The sequence below is a fragment of the Oenanthe melanoleuca genome, chromosome 14 (assembly GCF_029582105.1).
Source record: "Oenanthe melanoleuca isolate GR-GAL-2019-014 chromosome 14, OMel1.0, whole genome shotgun sequence".
In the NCBI taxonomy this organism is placed as follows: Eukaryota; Metazoa; Chordata; class Aves; order Passeriformes; family Muscicapidae; genus Oenanthe; species Oenanthe melanoleuca.
Genome location: NC_079348.1, coordinates 3,536,172 through 3,555,001, shown reverse-complemented (window position 1 = coordinate 3,555,001; position 18,830 = coordinate 3,536,172). Strand labels below are relative to the sequence as shown.

General features: G+C 40.9%; 1 protein-coding gene across 7 annotated transcripts in view; it reads left to right on the top strand.

The window, feature by feature from the left end:
- The window catches only part of PDGFA (platelet derived growth factor subunit A), a 36,878-nt gene that overhangs the window by 11,007 nt on the left and 7,041 nt on the right, over positions 1-18,830 (top strand). For 2 of the 7 annotated variants that reach the window (XM_056503184.1, XM_056503183.1), the window contains exons 4-6: positions 466-653; positions 7,427-7,553; positions 15,434-15,607. In XM_056503184.1, coding sequence (XP_056359159.1) covers positions 466-653; positions 7,427-7,553; positions 15,434-15,567 — 449 coding nt within the window. In that variant the 3' untranslated portion in view covers positions 15,568-15,607. Of the gene's footprint in view, positions 1-465; positions 654-7,426; positions 7,554-9,174; positions 9,291-10,310; positions 10,424-10,535; positions 13,799-15,433; positions 15,608-18,830 lie in introns of those variants that run through there. The other 5 variants (XM_056503186.1, XM_056503185.1, XM_056503187.1 and 2 more) reach the window with 5 other exon arrangements.

The window sequence follows — 18,830 nt, the reverse complement described above, 5'->3', positions numbered from 1 at the left end:
GAAGTGGAAACCCAAAGTCTTGAAAGTTTCACGCTGGTGCAGGTTGTTTCCCAGCTGTGCAAATTGGGTGTGATACAGATAACCCTCAATTTAACCTCTGAGGGGGTGTTTGCTGGGCGTTGCATGTTTGTGTGATGGGATTTGTGTGCAGTGATGGCCCCAGTGCTGGAAAACAGCAGCTGCTGTTGCAGAGTCACTCTGAGGCTGTTCTGGGGGGTCATTGAATGTGGAGGAGCTCCTGGCTTGCTGTCACTTCCAGAGCCAGGATTGTGTTATCTCACGGTACGTGCTCCAAGCAGCCAGCACTCATTTTAGGGAGCGAGCCCTGTGCCCAGGGTGGCAGCAGGGCTCAGCTGTGGCAGACACAGCCCTGGCCGGGCAGTGGGCAGAGTGATGAGCAGGGGGGTGGCAGCAAAGGCGGGGGCAGCGCTCAGCTGGGCTGTGACTGTGCTGTGCCCTGTGCAGAGGAGGCCATCCCAGCGGTGTGCAAGACACGGACGGTGATCTACGAGATCCCTCGGAGCCAGATCGACCCCACCTCGGCCAATTTCCTGATATGGCCGCCCTGCGTGGAGGTGAAGCGCTGCACCGGCTGCTGCAACACCAGCAGCGTCAAGTGCCAGCCCTCCCGGATACACCACAGGAGTGTCAAGGTCAGCAGGGCCCCCGGGCTCCTCCCAGCATGGGAACCCTCCCACCCAAACCTCCCCCACCCCCCTCCCCGCTCTCCAAGTTACGTGGCCATTGGAAAATCTTGGGTTTGGGTTTGGTTTTCACAGGATTCCCTTTAGGTTCTCTCTCTCTCCCTTTTTTTTTTTCTTTTTTTCTTTTTTTTTTTTTGCAATGAAAATAAAGTTGATTGTGCCTTTCCCATGATCTCGCACAGTACAGATCTTAAAGTTAAGAAGATAAAATGACTCAAGGGGCATTGGACTTAAAAAAATAAATAAATCACAGTATGGAATGCTGTTTTCTTAATTAAATATTATGCAGCCTAAATTGGGCTTTTATATCTGACAACATAACACTTTTGATCTGAAAAAATGTGTTTCAAATTATCTTACCCCAGGGATAGAAGACTCAACAGCTTCATGCTGTATTTACTCATTAGACAAAATCCCTATTGCAACTTTCCAGTAAATATTACGTGAAATATTTATGTTCATTTGGCTTCACTATGTTCTAATTTTTATCAGTATTTAAACAAGTACTGTTGATCTACATCTGTGTGTAGGAGATTAGACTTACACTTAGCATTCATATTTTGAAGACCCTGTGGTCTTGTTGCCCTGAATTTCTTAAGAGCAGAATTAAAATAAACCCCACCACATTCTTGAACGTAAAGTTGCTCAGCACAACACCCCAGTTGCTGCACTTGCAATGGATTTCTTGAGAAAAGTGCTGTTCATTTAGTGCTGTACATCCTAGAACAAAAATAAGGCACCTAAGTAATTTCATTGTTTTTCATACACCGTTTTTCATACATGCAGACATGTGTCTGGGCAGAATTTCTTTTTCTTTTCTGGTTCTGAGCACCTGAGAAATGTTTTTGCATCCAAATAAGCTGGAGAAACATTTGAGATTCCCTCAGTGTTCCCAAAAATAATCATACTTTGCACTTGCTTGGTGCTTTGCCTCAATGGGATCCGCTTTGCACAAACAATTAAAAATGAGGTCAAAATTTGGATCAATAATTACTTAAGAACAAACTGGGGAGATTGAAGGACTGCAATTGTAAACCTAAATAGGAGCTAAACAGCAAAGTGCCTCAGGGTTGTGATGTTTAGTGCTGTTGCCTTTGGGTTTGATGCAGCTTGCAGTTGATGTTGTGCAGCAGCAAACACGTGCAGAGCAGCTGGGTGTGCTCAGCAAAGAGCTGAGACGTGTGTGGTGAACTTGCTGTTGGTACCTGTGATATTGCAACCTGTCCTACCCCTGAGGGAGGGGGGAGGTGACAGATGAGAGGGTCTTGGCTGTCCCCCTGCTGCTGGGACTCAGAGTGTTCCCTAAGCTGCAAACTCCTGGCAAACATCCTTGCAGGATGTCACTGCTTCCCCAGCACACCACCACGTTGGAGGAATTTTAGTCTCTCAGCCTGTTGTAGTGCTTTTGGATTTACATTCATTTTAGTAGGGCACAAGCTAAAAGTAGGTTCAGCTGAGCAGCTGCTTTTCGTGGCTGTGTAAATATGTTGCCACCAGCAATATCAATATACGTCAGCCAGCTTTGGAGGACATTTTTTTTTTTTTCCAAGCTCCAAGACTGCTCCAAACAGTCATTAAGTAGCAGGGGAAAAAAAGGACAAGAGGTCAAGCAGGAACAGGATGTTCATTGTAAAGGTTGTAGGCTGACCCCACTGTCACACCAGAACTCTTAGAACAGAATCCATATTTATGCCCTCCAGAGTCAGGTCCCCTTGTAGCTTTGATGTAATTGATGGTTTTCTGAGCCTTTTGCCAATCCTAAGTTTAGAGCTGAATGTCTGCTCATGCCATTAAGTAGCTGGCTCAGAGTGAGGGTCCCTGGAAAGGTGGGAGCAGTTTTGGAGAGCTGCTCTGCAGCGCAGTTGGAAAGCAGGCTTGTGTTTTCCCCTGATGTCAGACTGCATAAAAGCTCTCTTTTGATGGAACATTGAAAAGGCTTTCCCCACTTCCTCCTCATTGACAAGGTAGTGAGATCATAGCTGGCCCATTCACACTAGAAAAATGTTCATCCAGAAAGGTCAGCAAGTGGGTTTGCATCATCCAACAGGCACAAGCAAAGGGTGTTTTCTTTGTCTCACTGAGGGCCACTGTAGTCAAGGTTAAGAGACGGCTGGGGCAGTGTGGGAGGAGCAGTGGAGCTGCTGTGTGCAGGCACTTCATTCCTGGGACATGATGCAAGGGCTGGAGGGTTTGGGGATGCCCTTTCTTCATCTTCACTGAGCTCTCATCAGTGAAATACCATTAATGTGGAGTTGAAGCTGTAGGGAGGCTCCAAGGGGGGTTGGTGGAACAGCTTTCCTGAAATGGTGTTGTAAGGTTTCCCTTCCACTGGGTGGGTTTCATTAGTGAAAGGTGGGTTTGCCCTGCACAGTGACAGTGAGCCCATGGGAGCACAGCCTCCCAGCCCTGAGGACATCTCTGTTCAGCAAACTGCTCCTGCACAGCCCCACAGAGCTCAGACTGGGATGAAGAGGCTGGCTGGGAGCTGCTCTTTGATGGGAAGGAAAGGATTCTATTTCTCTCCTTATAGAGGAATGGTGACAGGGATGGGGGTGTTAGGGGTGTTGGTGTCTGTTACAGAGAGATTTTCTCCTCTGTGTGCAAAAGCATTTCAGTAATGTCTGCAGATCCTGTTGCTTCTGTCCAGTGAGTTCAAGTATTTACCAAGTACCAGACCATAATTTATTTGGGGGGTTCTGAACAAGAGTCTTCCCCAGAGGTTTTTTAAGCATGGTGTTGTTCTTGCTGGGTTTGGTCACAGAAGCAGGAAATAATTAATATTATGGAACAAGTCCTGTCTATACTACTAATTTTGAATAGCCAAATTGAACAATATGATTGTTTGTAGCAATGCTTAAATGCAAATTAAGAGACAAGAGCTAAGACTCCATTTTCCTCAGCTTTGCCTCAGGTTGGCCTTGAGCAGAGGCTCTGCCAGCTTCAACCATTTCTGCATATTCAGTGTTGAGCTTGTCTGGGGAATCTTAACCTGGCATATTCTTAGAGTAAGATATGAGGATGAGGTGAAGAGAAAAGGAGCTGGACAGGAGGGAATGCAGGAGCAGCTCCTCAGCTGTCACTGGGGAGTTGTTCAAAGGTTGTAAAAAAATGCTGGAGTTCAGGAAGAGCTGTTCAGCAGAGCTCCCCAGCCTCAGAGCAGGTTGGAAAGGCCTTGCAGAACACACAGGGTGTGTAGGTGAAATAGCTGTATGTCATTATTTGCAGGTTTAAGAACCTTTTTCTTCTGCCATTGGGATAAGCAGCACTTGGAATGAGCTGTGGCTCAGCTGCAGGCAGGAGCAGGTATCAAAGGTCAGTTCAGGAATGGGAGAAGCCAAGGAAACACTGGCAGAGTGAAGGTGGAAGAGCAGCCAGGTGCCCTGGGAGCAGGGGAAGAGCCTGGCAAGGGCAGGGTCTGGCTGCTGTGTCAGGGACAGACCCCACACAGCCATTCCTGTCCCTGCTGCACTGACTTGCCAGGCCCTGATGCCTCCCCAGTCCTTGAGTCCCTGTTGACTCACATCTTCCTCACAGACAGGTTTTCCCTTTGTTCTATCAGCATGAAGTTATTTTAATATGGAAGCAATAGATGATTCCAAGAAATATCCTCATTCAGTTGCTTTTTGGGCTTGTTTCCATCCAGTATTTAGGTATCAGCCACATGAGTTCTGATGTTATGAGGAACTACCTGTGCTGACACTTCTCTTGTGAGCTCCTGCCCATGATAGATTTTAACTATGTACTGAAGGTGTTTTGGACATTTCTGCTTAGGCTCTTATTTTTTCCCCCTGCTATTAATACCTGATTTCATATATCCTGGAGAATCATTAAAAAAAGTGTTCCTATGATGTTTTCCTTAGGCCACTTATTTTTATCAGATTTTATTTTCATTTTTACTCAGCCACCACACTATATTGCAGGATGTAGACCTAGAATCTACACTGATGCAAGTATGGTACCACTGATTATATACAATTTGAGAAGCTAATCAGTTATTTCACTGTCTTGCTCTCAAAGAGTTTATATAGTGATATTTTCTGGATCTGGAGGGTTTGAGTATTTTTATTTTTGTTGCATTAGAGACAAGTAAAAGGAGCTTGTTGATTTGCTGAGGTTTAACCACCTTAAAGTTCTATACAATACACTTGAGAAACTGTACAATATAAACACTGGGGAGAAAAATACAAAGAAGAAAAAGCCATTTGTACACAAGGCCAAATCCCATGCAGCTACACCTGTTTATATCCACTGAAAATGTGACCTGCAGCCTTCATTGCTGTAGATCAGCACTGTGTGTGGCAGCAGGTGTTAACAGGTGACACAGACACAGCAGCCTGTCTGCTTTGTGCTGCTTCACTTCCAGTATTTGCAACACCCACAAAATGACATTCCTTTAACTTGTGTAGCGTGAAGTAGGGCAGTGGAACGTGTGCTGGATTGTCTTTTAACTGCAACAATAAAAGCCAGCTTTAAATTGCTGCATAAATTCATTATGATGCTCTACAAAGTATTGCTGTTTCTGGTTTTTTAACTGTTATTTAATACCAGCAGCCACAGGAACTGCATATATCTTTCAGTTTGTAAAACCAAGCGAAACAAGGACAGGCTTTTAAAAGCTTGATTACAGTTTATTTTTGTTGCATGTAATTTTCAATGAGACTGGTTTATTCTAACAGCTGTAATAAGCATAGCAGAGAGCCTGAGAGCTGTTTTGTGATTGCTGGATCCCTTTCTTTGTCTCTGATGATGGAGGTGTCTTAATTACTATTTGTTTTCACAAATTTTAAGGATTAGTCATCCTTTGATGCCAGATGACTCAGTTATACCATATATTTTCAAATCATCATGTTCAAAGGCTTGATGGAGTTGGGTTCTGATAGGAAATTTTGAAACATACTGCTTTGACCTGTAGTCAGTCTTTAGGATAAAGTGTTCTGGTATGTCATGGCCAGCTCTTAATCTGTTTACATGGAGATCTGACAGTTTCAGAAGATACCTTTTAATGTAGATACTTCAGTTTTTGCATCTATTTCTGTAACTTTTGTTTGCTGGGTAAATGAAAATCATCTCCAGATCCTGTTGACAGAAGGGGTGGTGACTAAAATGTGGATCTGAACTCCTTGCTCTGTGAAAGCTCAGGCAGAACTCCCATTGGCTTAGAAAGGTCAGGATTTTGCTCTAGCTTCTTCACTGGCATTCAGAGGCCCTTGATAGTTGTGACCCCAGAGCCAGAAAAGTGTTTCTGGGAACTGGGAATGGAATGGGTTTTTCCAGCTACCACTCTCATTTTGTGACACTGTTGTTCCAGTTTTGAAAGGGCAAGAGAATGATTTTCACAGTGTGAAGATTGATTTAGAGCACTGAATCCCCACCAAACACAAGGAAAGCATGGCTGGGAGTGTGGTGTGGGTGCTTTGTTTGGGAGTGACTGGAGCTTTGGTTGGACCAGCCTTTATGGTTTTGTCATGTAACTTCTGTAGAGACAACCAGCCTCCCCTGTCCTTCTGCTCCCTCATCTCTTATTTATACTGCATCCCAGTCATGTGCAGTTCTGTTTGCTGGGACAGCCACTCTGCAGTGCCCTTTTGTCAGATGAGTAGGTGTCAGAAGCCATGATTTAATTGCAGAGATTTCCATTTCTATCTAATGATCACCACCTATTCTATAGTGTTCAACTCAGCTGAGAACTAAACACTGGACCCCTCACTAACCCTGTAGCACTCTCCTTGCCCACATTAGTCCACATTCCCCTGCATGGCCCTGACCATCATTCCCACTGCATTTAACACAAGTCAGTGCCCAGCATTCCAGGAGCCACATCAGCACCCCAGAACATCAGTGCTCTGCCCTCTCTGCCATTCCTCCTTTCCTGGCTGCCAGCTGTGGGTCAGGATGTCCTTGTGCTCAGTATCCCCCACCCCAGCATCCTTCTGTTCTGCCTTGGTTTCCTTCAGATGAGAGATCTTCATGTAGCCAGATCTGCTCCAGCATGATCCTTCCTCCAACCTCAACTTGCCCTCCAGACTTTTTTATTTTAAGGGTGCCATAAGTGGAGCAGTGCAGTTGTGAACAGTTGGAAGGACTGGGGAGAAATATTCTGTCTGCCAGCTTTCCAGTTTAAAACTGGACCCAGTTTAGGGAGTGGTAGTTCCCTTGGACCTATAAACTGTGCCTGAGAGCTCTTGTGACCCCAGGTTATTACAGGGAGTGAGTAGGAATGAAACTGCATTCTGAGGTGATGTTCAGATCCTGGTTGTGTAGGGCTGAGCACTTCACATTCAGAGGGCTCTGGAGACACCACTCTGTAAATAATAAAATGTATTACAAACCTATCTAATGCCTTCACTGTCAGCCTTTAACAACACTTATAGAAGATTGTGCTAAAAGTGGCAGTTTACAAGAACAACCACTGATTTGAATCTGTATAGAAGTTTATTGTGATACATGTGGAAACTGAGTTGCTTAAAACATCAAACCAAGATGAATGGGAAATTGTTTTATCTCTTGGGGGAAAATTGTTTCGAACTACTGAACTTGAATAAACAAATAGTCTGTGCAATAAATAGTTACACGATGCACAATTAAGATAAAAGATGATTAGTATGCTAACATTTTATATGGGTTTGGCTACATTAAAAATAGAGGTGTATAGTTATCTGTCTTCAGTTCTGAATTGTAACCATGTTGATGTGTCTCAGTACATACCTCATCGTATTTTATAGGTGGCAAAAGTGGAGTATGTTAGAAAAAAGCCAAAATTAAAAGAAGTTCTGGTGAGATTAGAAGAGCATATGGAATGCACCTGTACATCATCAAATACTAATTCAGATTATAGAGAAGAAGAAACTGGTATGTTTTCCTTTTATTTTTGCATTAATGCTGATTTCATATGGACCTTATTTTTATATTAGTAAAGAACATAAAGCAAATGTTGCTTACAGTGAACTCAACAGAGAAGCTCCCAGCTACTTCTCTGTGTTGAAGATGCCAAATGAGGGCCAGTTTGTGCTGTATAAGGAGTTTGGATTTCAAATTTAAAGTGTATCACTTCTCATTAGGCTGGCCTTTAAATAAATGTAAATGCCCAGTAGTGTTCAGGGCTTGCTTCACTAAGTTAAAGGTTGCCATGTTGCAGCTCGTGGGTGAACTCTGTTTCCTAATTTCTTTAGACTTTGTGAAGACAGGGCTGACACTGAGATTTACTTGACCTTGGGGAAAATATGAATGAAATTAATGTAAAGCACTTGGGAATAAATTCAGGATTCAAGGCTAAGGAGTTAGTTTGGAAATAACGTTGCTCATTCCTGCTGTTTCCTTAAATTTCTGTACTCAAGAATTTGTCAGTTGTTGCATTAAACCTAAATTTGCCTTACCAAGACAACCTTTGAGTTACAATGGGGAAAGATTTATTGGGAAAAATTACTTTCAGTCTGGCTTTCATGAAATCATTCTGGTTTGATCTAAAATCATTGGCTCTGATCTACTTACTGCAGTGCAATCAATGCAGGGCTTGACACACTTATTCAGGAAACCCACTGTGGTAAAAAGGACATTTCCCTTTCTCCTGATACTGGTTGAAGGCAGCCTCAAAAGTCTGTTTTGCACCTCTGCAGGGAATTTAAGGGTACAGTAGAACCAGCCCAAAATGAAAGAGTCAGTGAAGAGCAGATAGAGGAGGAAAGCTGTCCAAAGGTGATAGATTTTGTAGGTGGCTGGGTGAGGAAGAGTTTTCTGTACTGGCTCCATCCAGCATGGAGACATAAACCTGGTCCAAGCAAATGTAAACTTCAGTTGCTATGTACAGAGCAGAGGAATTAGAATTTCTATAAAAGCAAAGTTAGACCTCTGCTGCAATTTTACTGGACAATTTATAATCTGAGCTGAGTGTTTATGTGAAACTAGGCAGAGTTATTAGACAAAACCACCATTAGACAAAAACCATATAAAATGGCTATTTTTAATGTGGGTATGGTTTGATACATTTTCTATGTCTCCAGTTTGGAAAAAAAGTTTTATTAGATCAATTTCAGTTTTCCAAATTGTCTTTAATTGCCATAGATTAAGCAGCTATGATTTTAAGATCAAATTTTTTTTTTTTTTTGGTTTTCATATGTGTAAAAAATGGGGCAGAATTATCATGGAAAAATATGTATTTCTAAGATTTAATTACTTATAGGAACAAAACTTGCACCCAGCAAGTGGATGGTGAGCTGAAAATAGCTCAACTCCAGAGCTGAAGGCAAATGTTGAGTACTGCATGGTAACAGGAATTATAGATGGATCCTGGGAATGACGTGTGCAATGCCAACTTCGTTTATTATTTCTTTACTTTTGTGTAATTACTTTGTAAACTCAATGTCAAATCAGACGTTATAAAGTTATTACTTTAATGCAAAGGATAATGAGATTTCTTTGAAATGTAAACGGTTTGAGTGTTGATGACAGTGTTGCACAAAATGCATTACCTTAGGGCTTTTCACCAGCCCTGCCCTTATGTCAACAGGAAGGCCTAGGGAATCAGGTAAAAAACGGAAACGAAAAAAGTTAAAACCAACATAAAACCTACTGGAACTATTTGATATTCAGGTAGGACCTATATGCTGAACACCCTAATAGCACAAGTACTGGAAAACTTAATCAAATATCATCACTTCAACTTAATCACTGTTCAAAATCTTGACACTTGCTACCTCAAGGCTGCAAAGAGATTAGATTTGATTGGCTTTGATAATTCTACCTGCTGGTATTTTCCCCTTTAAGCTCCACATCACCATCAGCATCTTACATTCTCGAGCTACTTCCTTTTCTTGCCTTTTTTATTTCTTTTTTATTGGAGGGTGCTAATACTTCAGCTTCTGAAATCTCAAGTTCCATTGCCTCTGCTTGTGTTTCATTATTATTGATTTCTGAGGTCAAAGCATCACGTGATAATGCATGAATGAATTGCCAGGTTACAAATCAGTCCTTGGCTGTGAAACATTGAGTGTACATACAGCAAATTTTATGATTTGTGTGACCATCAAACCCATGTTCTGGCACGAACTGGGGTTGATTGCACATGCACCTGACACAATCTAATGATCTGCTTACTTGACCAGAAAGATGCTAAGAAATACTTTTTTTTTTTTTTTTTTTTTTTTTTTTTTTTTTTTTTTTTTTTTGTGTTGCAGAGTTCTGTGTTACTTACACCAGAAAATTAAGATCTTTATTTTTGGTCCCTTCAGTCTCAGTAGGATGATGATAGTCAGTCATCAAAATTCATGAGGTTTTCAGTGTAGTGAAAAACTAACACCCTCTCAGTGCAAAAATGACTGAAATCCTTTGGCCAACATATTAGCAATGTATGATGATGGCAACACACATTCCAAATTAAATATGGAATTTCCATTTCTTAATGGCTTGAAAGTATGTAAACTGCAGCACTTGCAATTGATTCTGGTATTTGGAGTGGGAATGATTTGGATTTTGCAGTGTCTGTGCCTAAGGCCTGGATGATGGTGAATTTAATTTCAAGCCTGTGTTTTTGCACATGAACTCCCAGTGGCAGTTTTCATTTATACCAATGTATCATTTCTAAAGAATGCTAAACTTGATATCCTGTTTCAGATTAACAGGTATTTATTTGGAGTAGTATGATAGAAGCAAAGATTTTCTAAAATTCAACTTTAAAAGTGAGCATGTAAACTCAATCAAAACAGCATTTAGAACTTCTTGTCCCAGGTTAGTGACTCTTCATGCAGAACAGTTTTTTTTTTTTTTTAATCATCTACTTCAAGGACAGGACCTTTGATTCTAATCATAGAGTTATTGTATCTTTTTTCTCTCCTGCAGATGTAAGGTGAAAATAAGCTAGAAAAAAAACTTCTCTCTGGGACATGGATGTACATGGTTTGTTACATTCCTGAACCTACTATGTATGGTGCTTATTGACTGTATACTTTATTTGTTCTCCTGTGTGAAAAAACTGGCTCAAAAGAACACTTAATGAGAACAAAGAGACAATGTACATTTGTTTAATGTGACATCAAAGCAAGTATTGTAGCACTCTGTGAAACAATAGGAAGCTTCCCTGTCCAAAAAAGAAAAAAAAAACCGAAAGAAAGAAAAACAGAAAAGAGAAAAAGACAGTTGAATGAATGGAGGATACCAAAAGTACTCAAAAACATGACAAAAATCTAAGTGAATAGTGGATTTCTGTCAGAGCAGTCAACGGTGCTTTACGTCAAGAAATGTGCCTGCGTTCTTGATGAAGATGGATGGACACTGGTGGACTTCAGGCACAAACAAAGCAGGAATGTATGAAATGATCAAATGCCACGCAAACACTAGAGAACAATACATCCTTGCTTGGTGGTGTTTTAAAAGTCTATACAAAAAAACCTTCTGGGGAGCCTTAAGTGGATTTTTTTTTTTTTTTTTTACACCATAAAGTGATTATTAAGTTTTCTTTTTACTCTTTGCCTAGCTTTTTATTATCTCTTGGACTACATTTGCCAATAACACATATAAAAGACTGGTATAACAATAAGCAGAACACAAAACATTATGGTATTTCTCCTAGTGGGATGCAAACTAATGAGATGTATTAAAATAAAAATGGTATACCTATGCATAATTTTCTAGACGTTTCTTGGTTTATGTTCCCCAACCTCCCCCGTAATTTAAAGCATTACATAAAAGAAAAAAAAAAAAAAAAAAAGAGAAAAAAAAGAGAGATGTGCGTAAACAAATCATAGGATATCCATGCAAAAATCCTTTTTTTTTTCTTTAAGACTTATGCCAGTTGCCTACTAGTGATATTGTGTTAGCAATTGTCATTCTTATCAGTATACAGATACTTTTATTTCACATGTTGGAGCTGTGTGAAATGTACAAATTCTTGTATCTGCATTGTATAATGTCATGGTGGCATGGGAATTACCTTGCTGCAAATATTTGAACAAAACCTAAAATTCTTTATTTTTGGTAAAATGTTATGCTTTATGTGTATTCAACAGAAATATGTGTTTTTGTAAAGGTGAAGTTTGTATTTTTATCTAAAAATTAACAGTTTTATATACCTGAGAAAGCCTGCTATGTTTTCTTGAACCAAAAAAAAAAAAAAAAAGAAAAAAAGAAAAAAAAAAAGCATTTTGTGGTCATATTTTTGTAGTAGAATAGCCCAAATAACATCAAAATCTATTTTAACTATAGCAGGGCAGATAAAATACTCTGGCACCAGCTCCAGTATTTTCAAAGTGCCAAAGGATTAAATGTTCAGTTCCCCACAGATTGCAGTGGGAGCCACATGGATAAATCCTTCTGTACTGCTTTGGAAATTTAGGGCTGTGCCAGATATGACATGGCTACTCACTTGGCCAAAATCACTGCCCCACCCCAGTAGTTTGGATTATGTACCCTTTGTTTTATTTGGATTATTACATTGGATATGTAAAATGAACTACTGGATTCTTTTATTTGTGAGACATCTACAAAGAGATGAAAGAGTTTTCTTAGTTTGGAACAACAAAAAAAGTTTGTCTTGAAGACAGTGTTTCCACTCAAATAAAAATATCTTCAGATGTGAATGAACTGCAGAACCTTAAAACAACAAGAGAGCAAGATTTTTAACCTTTCCATTTCTCTAAATATAGTTCAAACATTCCCCTCCTGTTCCTGTAGCTATGTCCAAATTCAACCAAACAAAGCAATGTTAGCTAACAGGCATTATTGGCTTCAGATGCTAATGCAGAGATAGAGTTAGTCACCATTCTATTTTGTGATCATTTTCCCAGTGTATTTGTTGAGCACCAAAACTGGAAATACATTTAACTAAGATTGTCTGTGCTTGTTTTCCACTAAGTGTACTGTTCACAATGTTATGCACATGAATGTATGTGTCTGCGTTTAAAAAAGTGTATAAAATGTAATTTATATATTTATGTTTCAGTGGGATGCCAATAATGTTGCTCCGTTCTTCTTTTTCTTTTTCTTTTTTTTCTTTTTTTTTTTTTTTTTTTTTTTTTTTTTTGTCTAAAGGATATCTAATGAAAGAAAAAAACCAAACATATATCCATTAAAATCATGTAGATGAAAAGCATTGTGACCCACTCAGACACTGTGCAGGTGTGAAAGGATGTCAAAGTCACTTAAGTGGAATAGTTTGCAAAACAACTCTTGGAAAGAGTCCTGTGGTTGGACTGGCATGAGAAGGTTGTGTTTGGGTTTGTGGGCCAGCTCCTTGGGAGTGACTCCCCTGGGTGTCCTGGAGCTCTGATTTACATCTCGAGGCAGCCTGGCCTTGTAGCAAAGTCTTGAAACAAAGCAAACGGAGAGGTTTTGTTGATGCCAGCAAATAAAAGTGTTATGCCAAATTCAGCACACCAGGAGAGAGTGAAGACTGAATGGGGACTTTTCCAATAGCTGCTTGTTTGAGACTTGTAGTCTTGAGTTAATTTTGTTACGAGGAATGAAACGCACACGAGTCTTTGTTGTCAAGCACAGTGTTCATACAGCATGCGGCAGAAAACACAAAAATCTCAGGGCTATGTTCTCAGCTACTATAAATTGGCAAATGTTTCTGACTTCAGATGCCCCCCAGCTAATTTACATCAGATGAGGATGCAGCCCATGGCTGTTAAATTGCAAGGAGTAGTGTCACAACAGGAGCATCACTTCCTGCAGTCCAGCTGAGCTCTCACCCGCCAGGTTGTGGGATTAGCCCTCCTTCAAAGCGGCAGATACAACCAGAAGGAACAGTGACACTAAAGGTTGTGACACGGGAGTCACAATTAATTCAAAGTTAAGTTGGACATTTCAAGGGCCATATCCTCAGCTGGTGTAAATCACCACCACTCCTGCAATGGAGCTGGACCAGCTTACACCACTTGAGGGGCTGGTCCCTCATTCTTGCTCATCCCTTCCACTCCTCGGTCCCGCAGGGATCTCAGATTGTCGTGTACGGTCAATGTAATCCTGTGTTCTCTAATTAATACTTAAGCACAATAAGTGAATATAAGAATGAGTGTCAGACTTAACTTTGAATGTCCAAGCTCTGAAATGGTTTGTTTCACCATTGTGGCTGTAAATTAAACAGTTCTCTGTGCATTCGTGAATGCCGTGTCATATCTTCTTCTGCTGTCTGCTGGAGGTGGACTCCCTCTGGACTTCTAATGTGCTGCATTTGGAGTGTTACAGGGAAGGGTGTGAGCCACAAGATATCTGATGGACAGCTCTGTTATTTGTGGGGTGGGGGGATGAATAGGGGGCTTAATGGAGCTGAGGATGGTGGTTGTCAAAAGTTGCATTCCCATGCAATGCTTTAACACCTTGTTGGTTTTGTCTTTCAATGTTGAAGGCAGAAGTTTGGGGATGAAATGTTTTTCTGTTTTAATGTTCTACACTCATTTCCTCTGTCCAGGGATTCAGAACTTCTTGGTCTGATTATATCTTTTTCTGAGGTCTTGTCTGATCAGAAAAGACACAGAGAGAGGACTGCCCAAACCCAATCTCAGCATTACAATATGGTGTATGCTCACTGATACTTTAGTCAATTCATTACATTTAATTCAGTGCTTCGTCTTTCCAGACCTGTCTTTCAGTTTCTTTTGTTGAGTGAAACCAAGGATTGTGTGCCAGTTTGCTTTCCTTTTCTCCTGTCCTCTGCCCTGCCTGGCATCTGCTTTGTTAAGCAGGGCACAGTGACTGCAGGCAGTTGCTCCTCTCCCAGATTCTCAGGTAGCTCCAGCACTTTGGCTTTAGACTTTATATTCTTGCTCGAAACAGCATCCTCCTTCCAATGGACTTCAGCATTCCACTGATGAGGTTCTCTTGCCTGTCCTCCTCAGGTCCATGTTGCCTTTCTGTGGGCTGTTTTCCAGCTATTCTCTGCCAGACTTTCCCATCCCTCTTGTTTCTGTCTCTCAGAAATGATTTTCCCTTTCTAAGATGTGTCTTGTATCTGTTTTCTCTCCTGCTGCCTGACAGAACAGCCTTTAATCTGTTGGTCTCCAAATCAATTGGTTTATCTAGGTATGAGATCTTCTCTCCCAGACCCACAGGCCTATAACTGACCCCCAACATGAAAGGCAAATACTTTAGAGAAAAAGATTCATCTTTGCATTTGGGAAAATACTACTGAAGACTCTTTGCTAAAGCGCTGTCCAATTCCAGCAGCAGTGATGCTGCAATAGTGGCATTGAAGCTGTTCCAGACATCTGACAGTTTAATTAGGATCAGTGGCCCCATTTATGTTTTAATTTGAAAGTTTCAGATTTTATTTTGAAGTTTCAAAACTACCTCAGATTTGCATGCTCATATTTTACTGTGAATCAAAGGAAATCATGTTTGTAGGTCCCTCCTATGGCTTTGAAAATGTTCTGGGTATTTGAGATCTGACTCTCACTTGGGCTGCTGTAAAACAGACACCATGTAGGGGTTTTGAATGAAGTAATTTTCTTGGTGTTTCACAGATCTCACAGTCAGGTCAACTTGTAGGAATCCCACTTAAATTTCCTTTAATTCCAGGTACAAAGCCTATCAGTGTTGCGTTCCTCAAAAATCAGCCTATGTTTTGTGTTTATGACTCAATTTAATTACTGTCTGCGTTCCCACATTTTATTAGCAAGGCATTATCCCGTGTCTGAGCTTTTCTGTGCTGCTCTTTGCTGTAGCATCTCTGTGGCACAGCCTTGGGCTGGTTTGTATTCCTATCTCCTCTGAAATAAAGAACTATTGTTATCCCATTTTAGGCGAGACCGAGGCATGGAGAAAAGCCTGTGCAAGGTCATACAGCAAGGCTGTGGCAGAACCAGGGAGAGGACTCAGATCTGAGTGCTCATCCAGTGCCCTAAATCACACGACCATCTTCCCTTTCCAAGAATGAATCCTTGCACCCTTAGAGCTAAATACTGAAAAGACTGAGGGTAAGTCATTTTGCCTAATTACTGTGCATCGGATACGTGATCAAAAGTCAGTGCCATATTGTCAGAGAATGTAGTGATTGATGAAAATCCATCTTTCTGCCCAGGCAATTATGCAGCCTTTTATCCTATCATGAGCCAGTAATTCCCTGCTTCTCTTAGGAGTCAGCCTTTCATGACTTACAGTCAAAATTATGCACATAGAACAAGACTCAGATTTTATGGGAATTTACAAAAAATTCAGTAGACAATTTTCATTCTCCTTTAGTTCAATGTCATTCCTTCCTTTTATGGTGCGGGTAACATTTCCATGGGGAACTGTTTTTATCATGGGCCCAATCTGAAATTTTTTTCCCAGGCCCTAACATGGAAAAACACTTTTAAGAGATGCCTGTGTTTGCTCTTCTTCAAACTGGTGCCTGAGCATGCTCCTAGGTTTGGACAAACATCCCATTGACCTCAGGCAAATGGAGCAGAGTTGATGCTTTATTTTTTAATTACTGTGTGCCTTCCTGACACAGGATCCCAGTTGTGGGCTGGGGGTCTTTGTGCTCTCAGAGTATTGAAGAATTTTGTAAGCAACCCCAAAGATGAAGTAACAAGACTTATATATACAACTAGGAGAACAGCTGGGAGTCTACCACTCCTGCTTCCATGGAGATTGCCATTTTGAATTACATATTCTGGGGAAAAATATTTTCTTGGCATGGGTGGATTCAGAACTGCAGTCACTAATGCCAGTGAGCCTATTTCAGATGATCTGTTTGGGTACCTCAGGATATAGTTTGAAAACTCACAGTTATACTAATAACAGACAAATTTGATATGGCAGAAATTAATGTGAAATTTGGCAACTTTTGGTTTAGGGAAAAAACCAAAAAATGTTTAGAAGGTAAACAAGACCAAAGGCTAGATCATTCTTTTTTTTTTTTCAGTTGTGGCATGCCAGCTGTCCCTTTAGTCATTCTAATTACTTGCTGCATCAGTCTAAAGTATGTGCTGAAGTAGCTCAGAATCACTACAACATGTGAAAAGTTAGGACTGGTTCTTGTTGAACTGCTGCCTATTACCATGGCATATGACTGTGAGGTGGGGCCCACAATCACAGTTGTAAATCAAAGAACAAGTCATAGGTTAGGTTCTGTTTTCCTTAGATATTGTCTCTAAGTTTGTTTTCTGTATGTTGGTCTGAAGTGACATTTAGTGAGCTTTCCAATTAGGTGGAAAGTCATGAATACCTCTTTCCCAACCCGAAGGTAAGGAAGTGCTAACTCATAGTCTAGCTCATAATCAATGGATGAAATTCTGGGAACATCCTGGTGACAGAATTTCTGTCACTTGAAGATTTCATGTCACATTTTTCCAGGATTACTTCTTCCCGTAGAGAGGAATAAAATAATTTATATGTTTGACTTACTAGCAGGCCACCAAATCTGATTTGCTTTGAGTTTTGGGTGACTCAAGAATTTCTGTTTGGACTGATACTTGTGCATGCCAGATGTCTCCCAAGTTCTTAGATAAAATACACAAAGGAAGGCTCACTTCAGTGCTTCAGCAGAAAAGAAGGTCACATGTGAAGGCTGGAGTAGTCCCTCAAACCAGGAAATAAAGAGCCAAGTTTGTAACAAGTATTACACACTCATCCTCAGATCAGACCTGGTGTTTTGGCCTCTATATACTACCTTTGATCTTGCATAATGGATTTACTGTCCAGCTTTGAGATTCAGGTGTTAAATCAGGTGTGCAAAATGCAGAAACACACAGAGGAGCAGTTGAGCCCATCATGCTTGAAATCCCCTGGGATTTTGAAAACATCTTCAATCTTGAAAGCAATCACAAATAAGTAGGAAAAAAAGCATTTTAAACACTTCTGAAAATCCCACCCTGGTTTATTTGGCAGGTGAAAAAAGGATCCGGAAGAGATACTACTTATAAGGATCATTCAGTGACAAAGTATATTCTCATAGAGAATGCTCATGCTTAAATCTTTCAGCAGTTAATTATCATCTTTACAGACCATAATACTGGAATACTTCACTTATCAATGCATCAGGGCTTGGATGAACTTTGAGACGCATGAAAACAAGACACTCCTTAGGCCTGTGGTAGCTCTGTGTTCTGGTAACTGATCAACCAATTACATAATTGCTCAGGTCTCTACCTTGCCTGAGCAGATACAACTCCATTGACTTCTCTAGAGGTGACAGTTACCTGAGAACTGACCCGAAACTCTTGCCACGAAGCAGATAATGGTTTCATATTTTGCTGTTTAGTGTTGTTGTAAAAATAGACTCATTTCCTGGAGCAGTTAGAACAAAAAAATAGGGAAAAGCAATTTCCCACAGAGACTCATCCACGCTGGAATTCACCGAGGACCCCGGATGTGAACATGTGCTGATAGAAAACATAAAACAGCAACTTTGTTTAGGGAAGCCTCTGACCTGTCAAAAATGCAGAGCATTTCTTACCAGACTTTTCCTTGGCAATTAGTGGGTAGAATTACTCATAGAAATTGTTTTGTTTGCTCACAAGGGGAGAAGTAAGACATAAATTCAAGATAGCCCCTCTTTGACCACAAGAAAGATTCTGTTGGGTGAAGTTCTGGGTGGCCTCAGCTCCCTTTGGGGATGAACTCAAACTTTTAGACCTCAGTGAAGTATGAAGAACCCCTCCAGACTTGCTGGACATCCCTAGCTGGAATTTTTTCAGCAGTCTAAGGGATTTGGGCATCCACTCTTAATTCATTTTTATGTGACTTTCAAGAAACCTCTATTGGCTTCAGAATGCCTCTGTATTTATTCTGAAGAGATGTTAATTTTGACCTAATGACGTCGCTGTGACTTCTGCCTTCCATCTCTAGGTAGCAGCACTCAGAATTTAGGTTTCAGACATTTCAGATGGGAAATGATTTGATATGAAATGACATTTCAGATGGTCAAAGGGGAGCCCCCTTCACTCCAGCCATGCTTCACCTTCCCTTAGCACTTTGTCTTTACACATGTTTTCTGTATAAAGGTGGTGCTGGTTTAACCTGAGGACCAGGGAAGTTTCAAGAGGCCAGATGTCACCTCTGGGCTCTGCTCAGCTGCTGTTGGAGTCTGTGTGGGGCCAGGGGAGGAGGGAGAGATGCTCCAGCACTCCAGTGTGGCTGAGGGCTCCACTCCTGGAAGTGAGGACATTTCTTGGCCCAAAGTAAAGTATTCTGCTCATAGGTCTGCATGGGGTC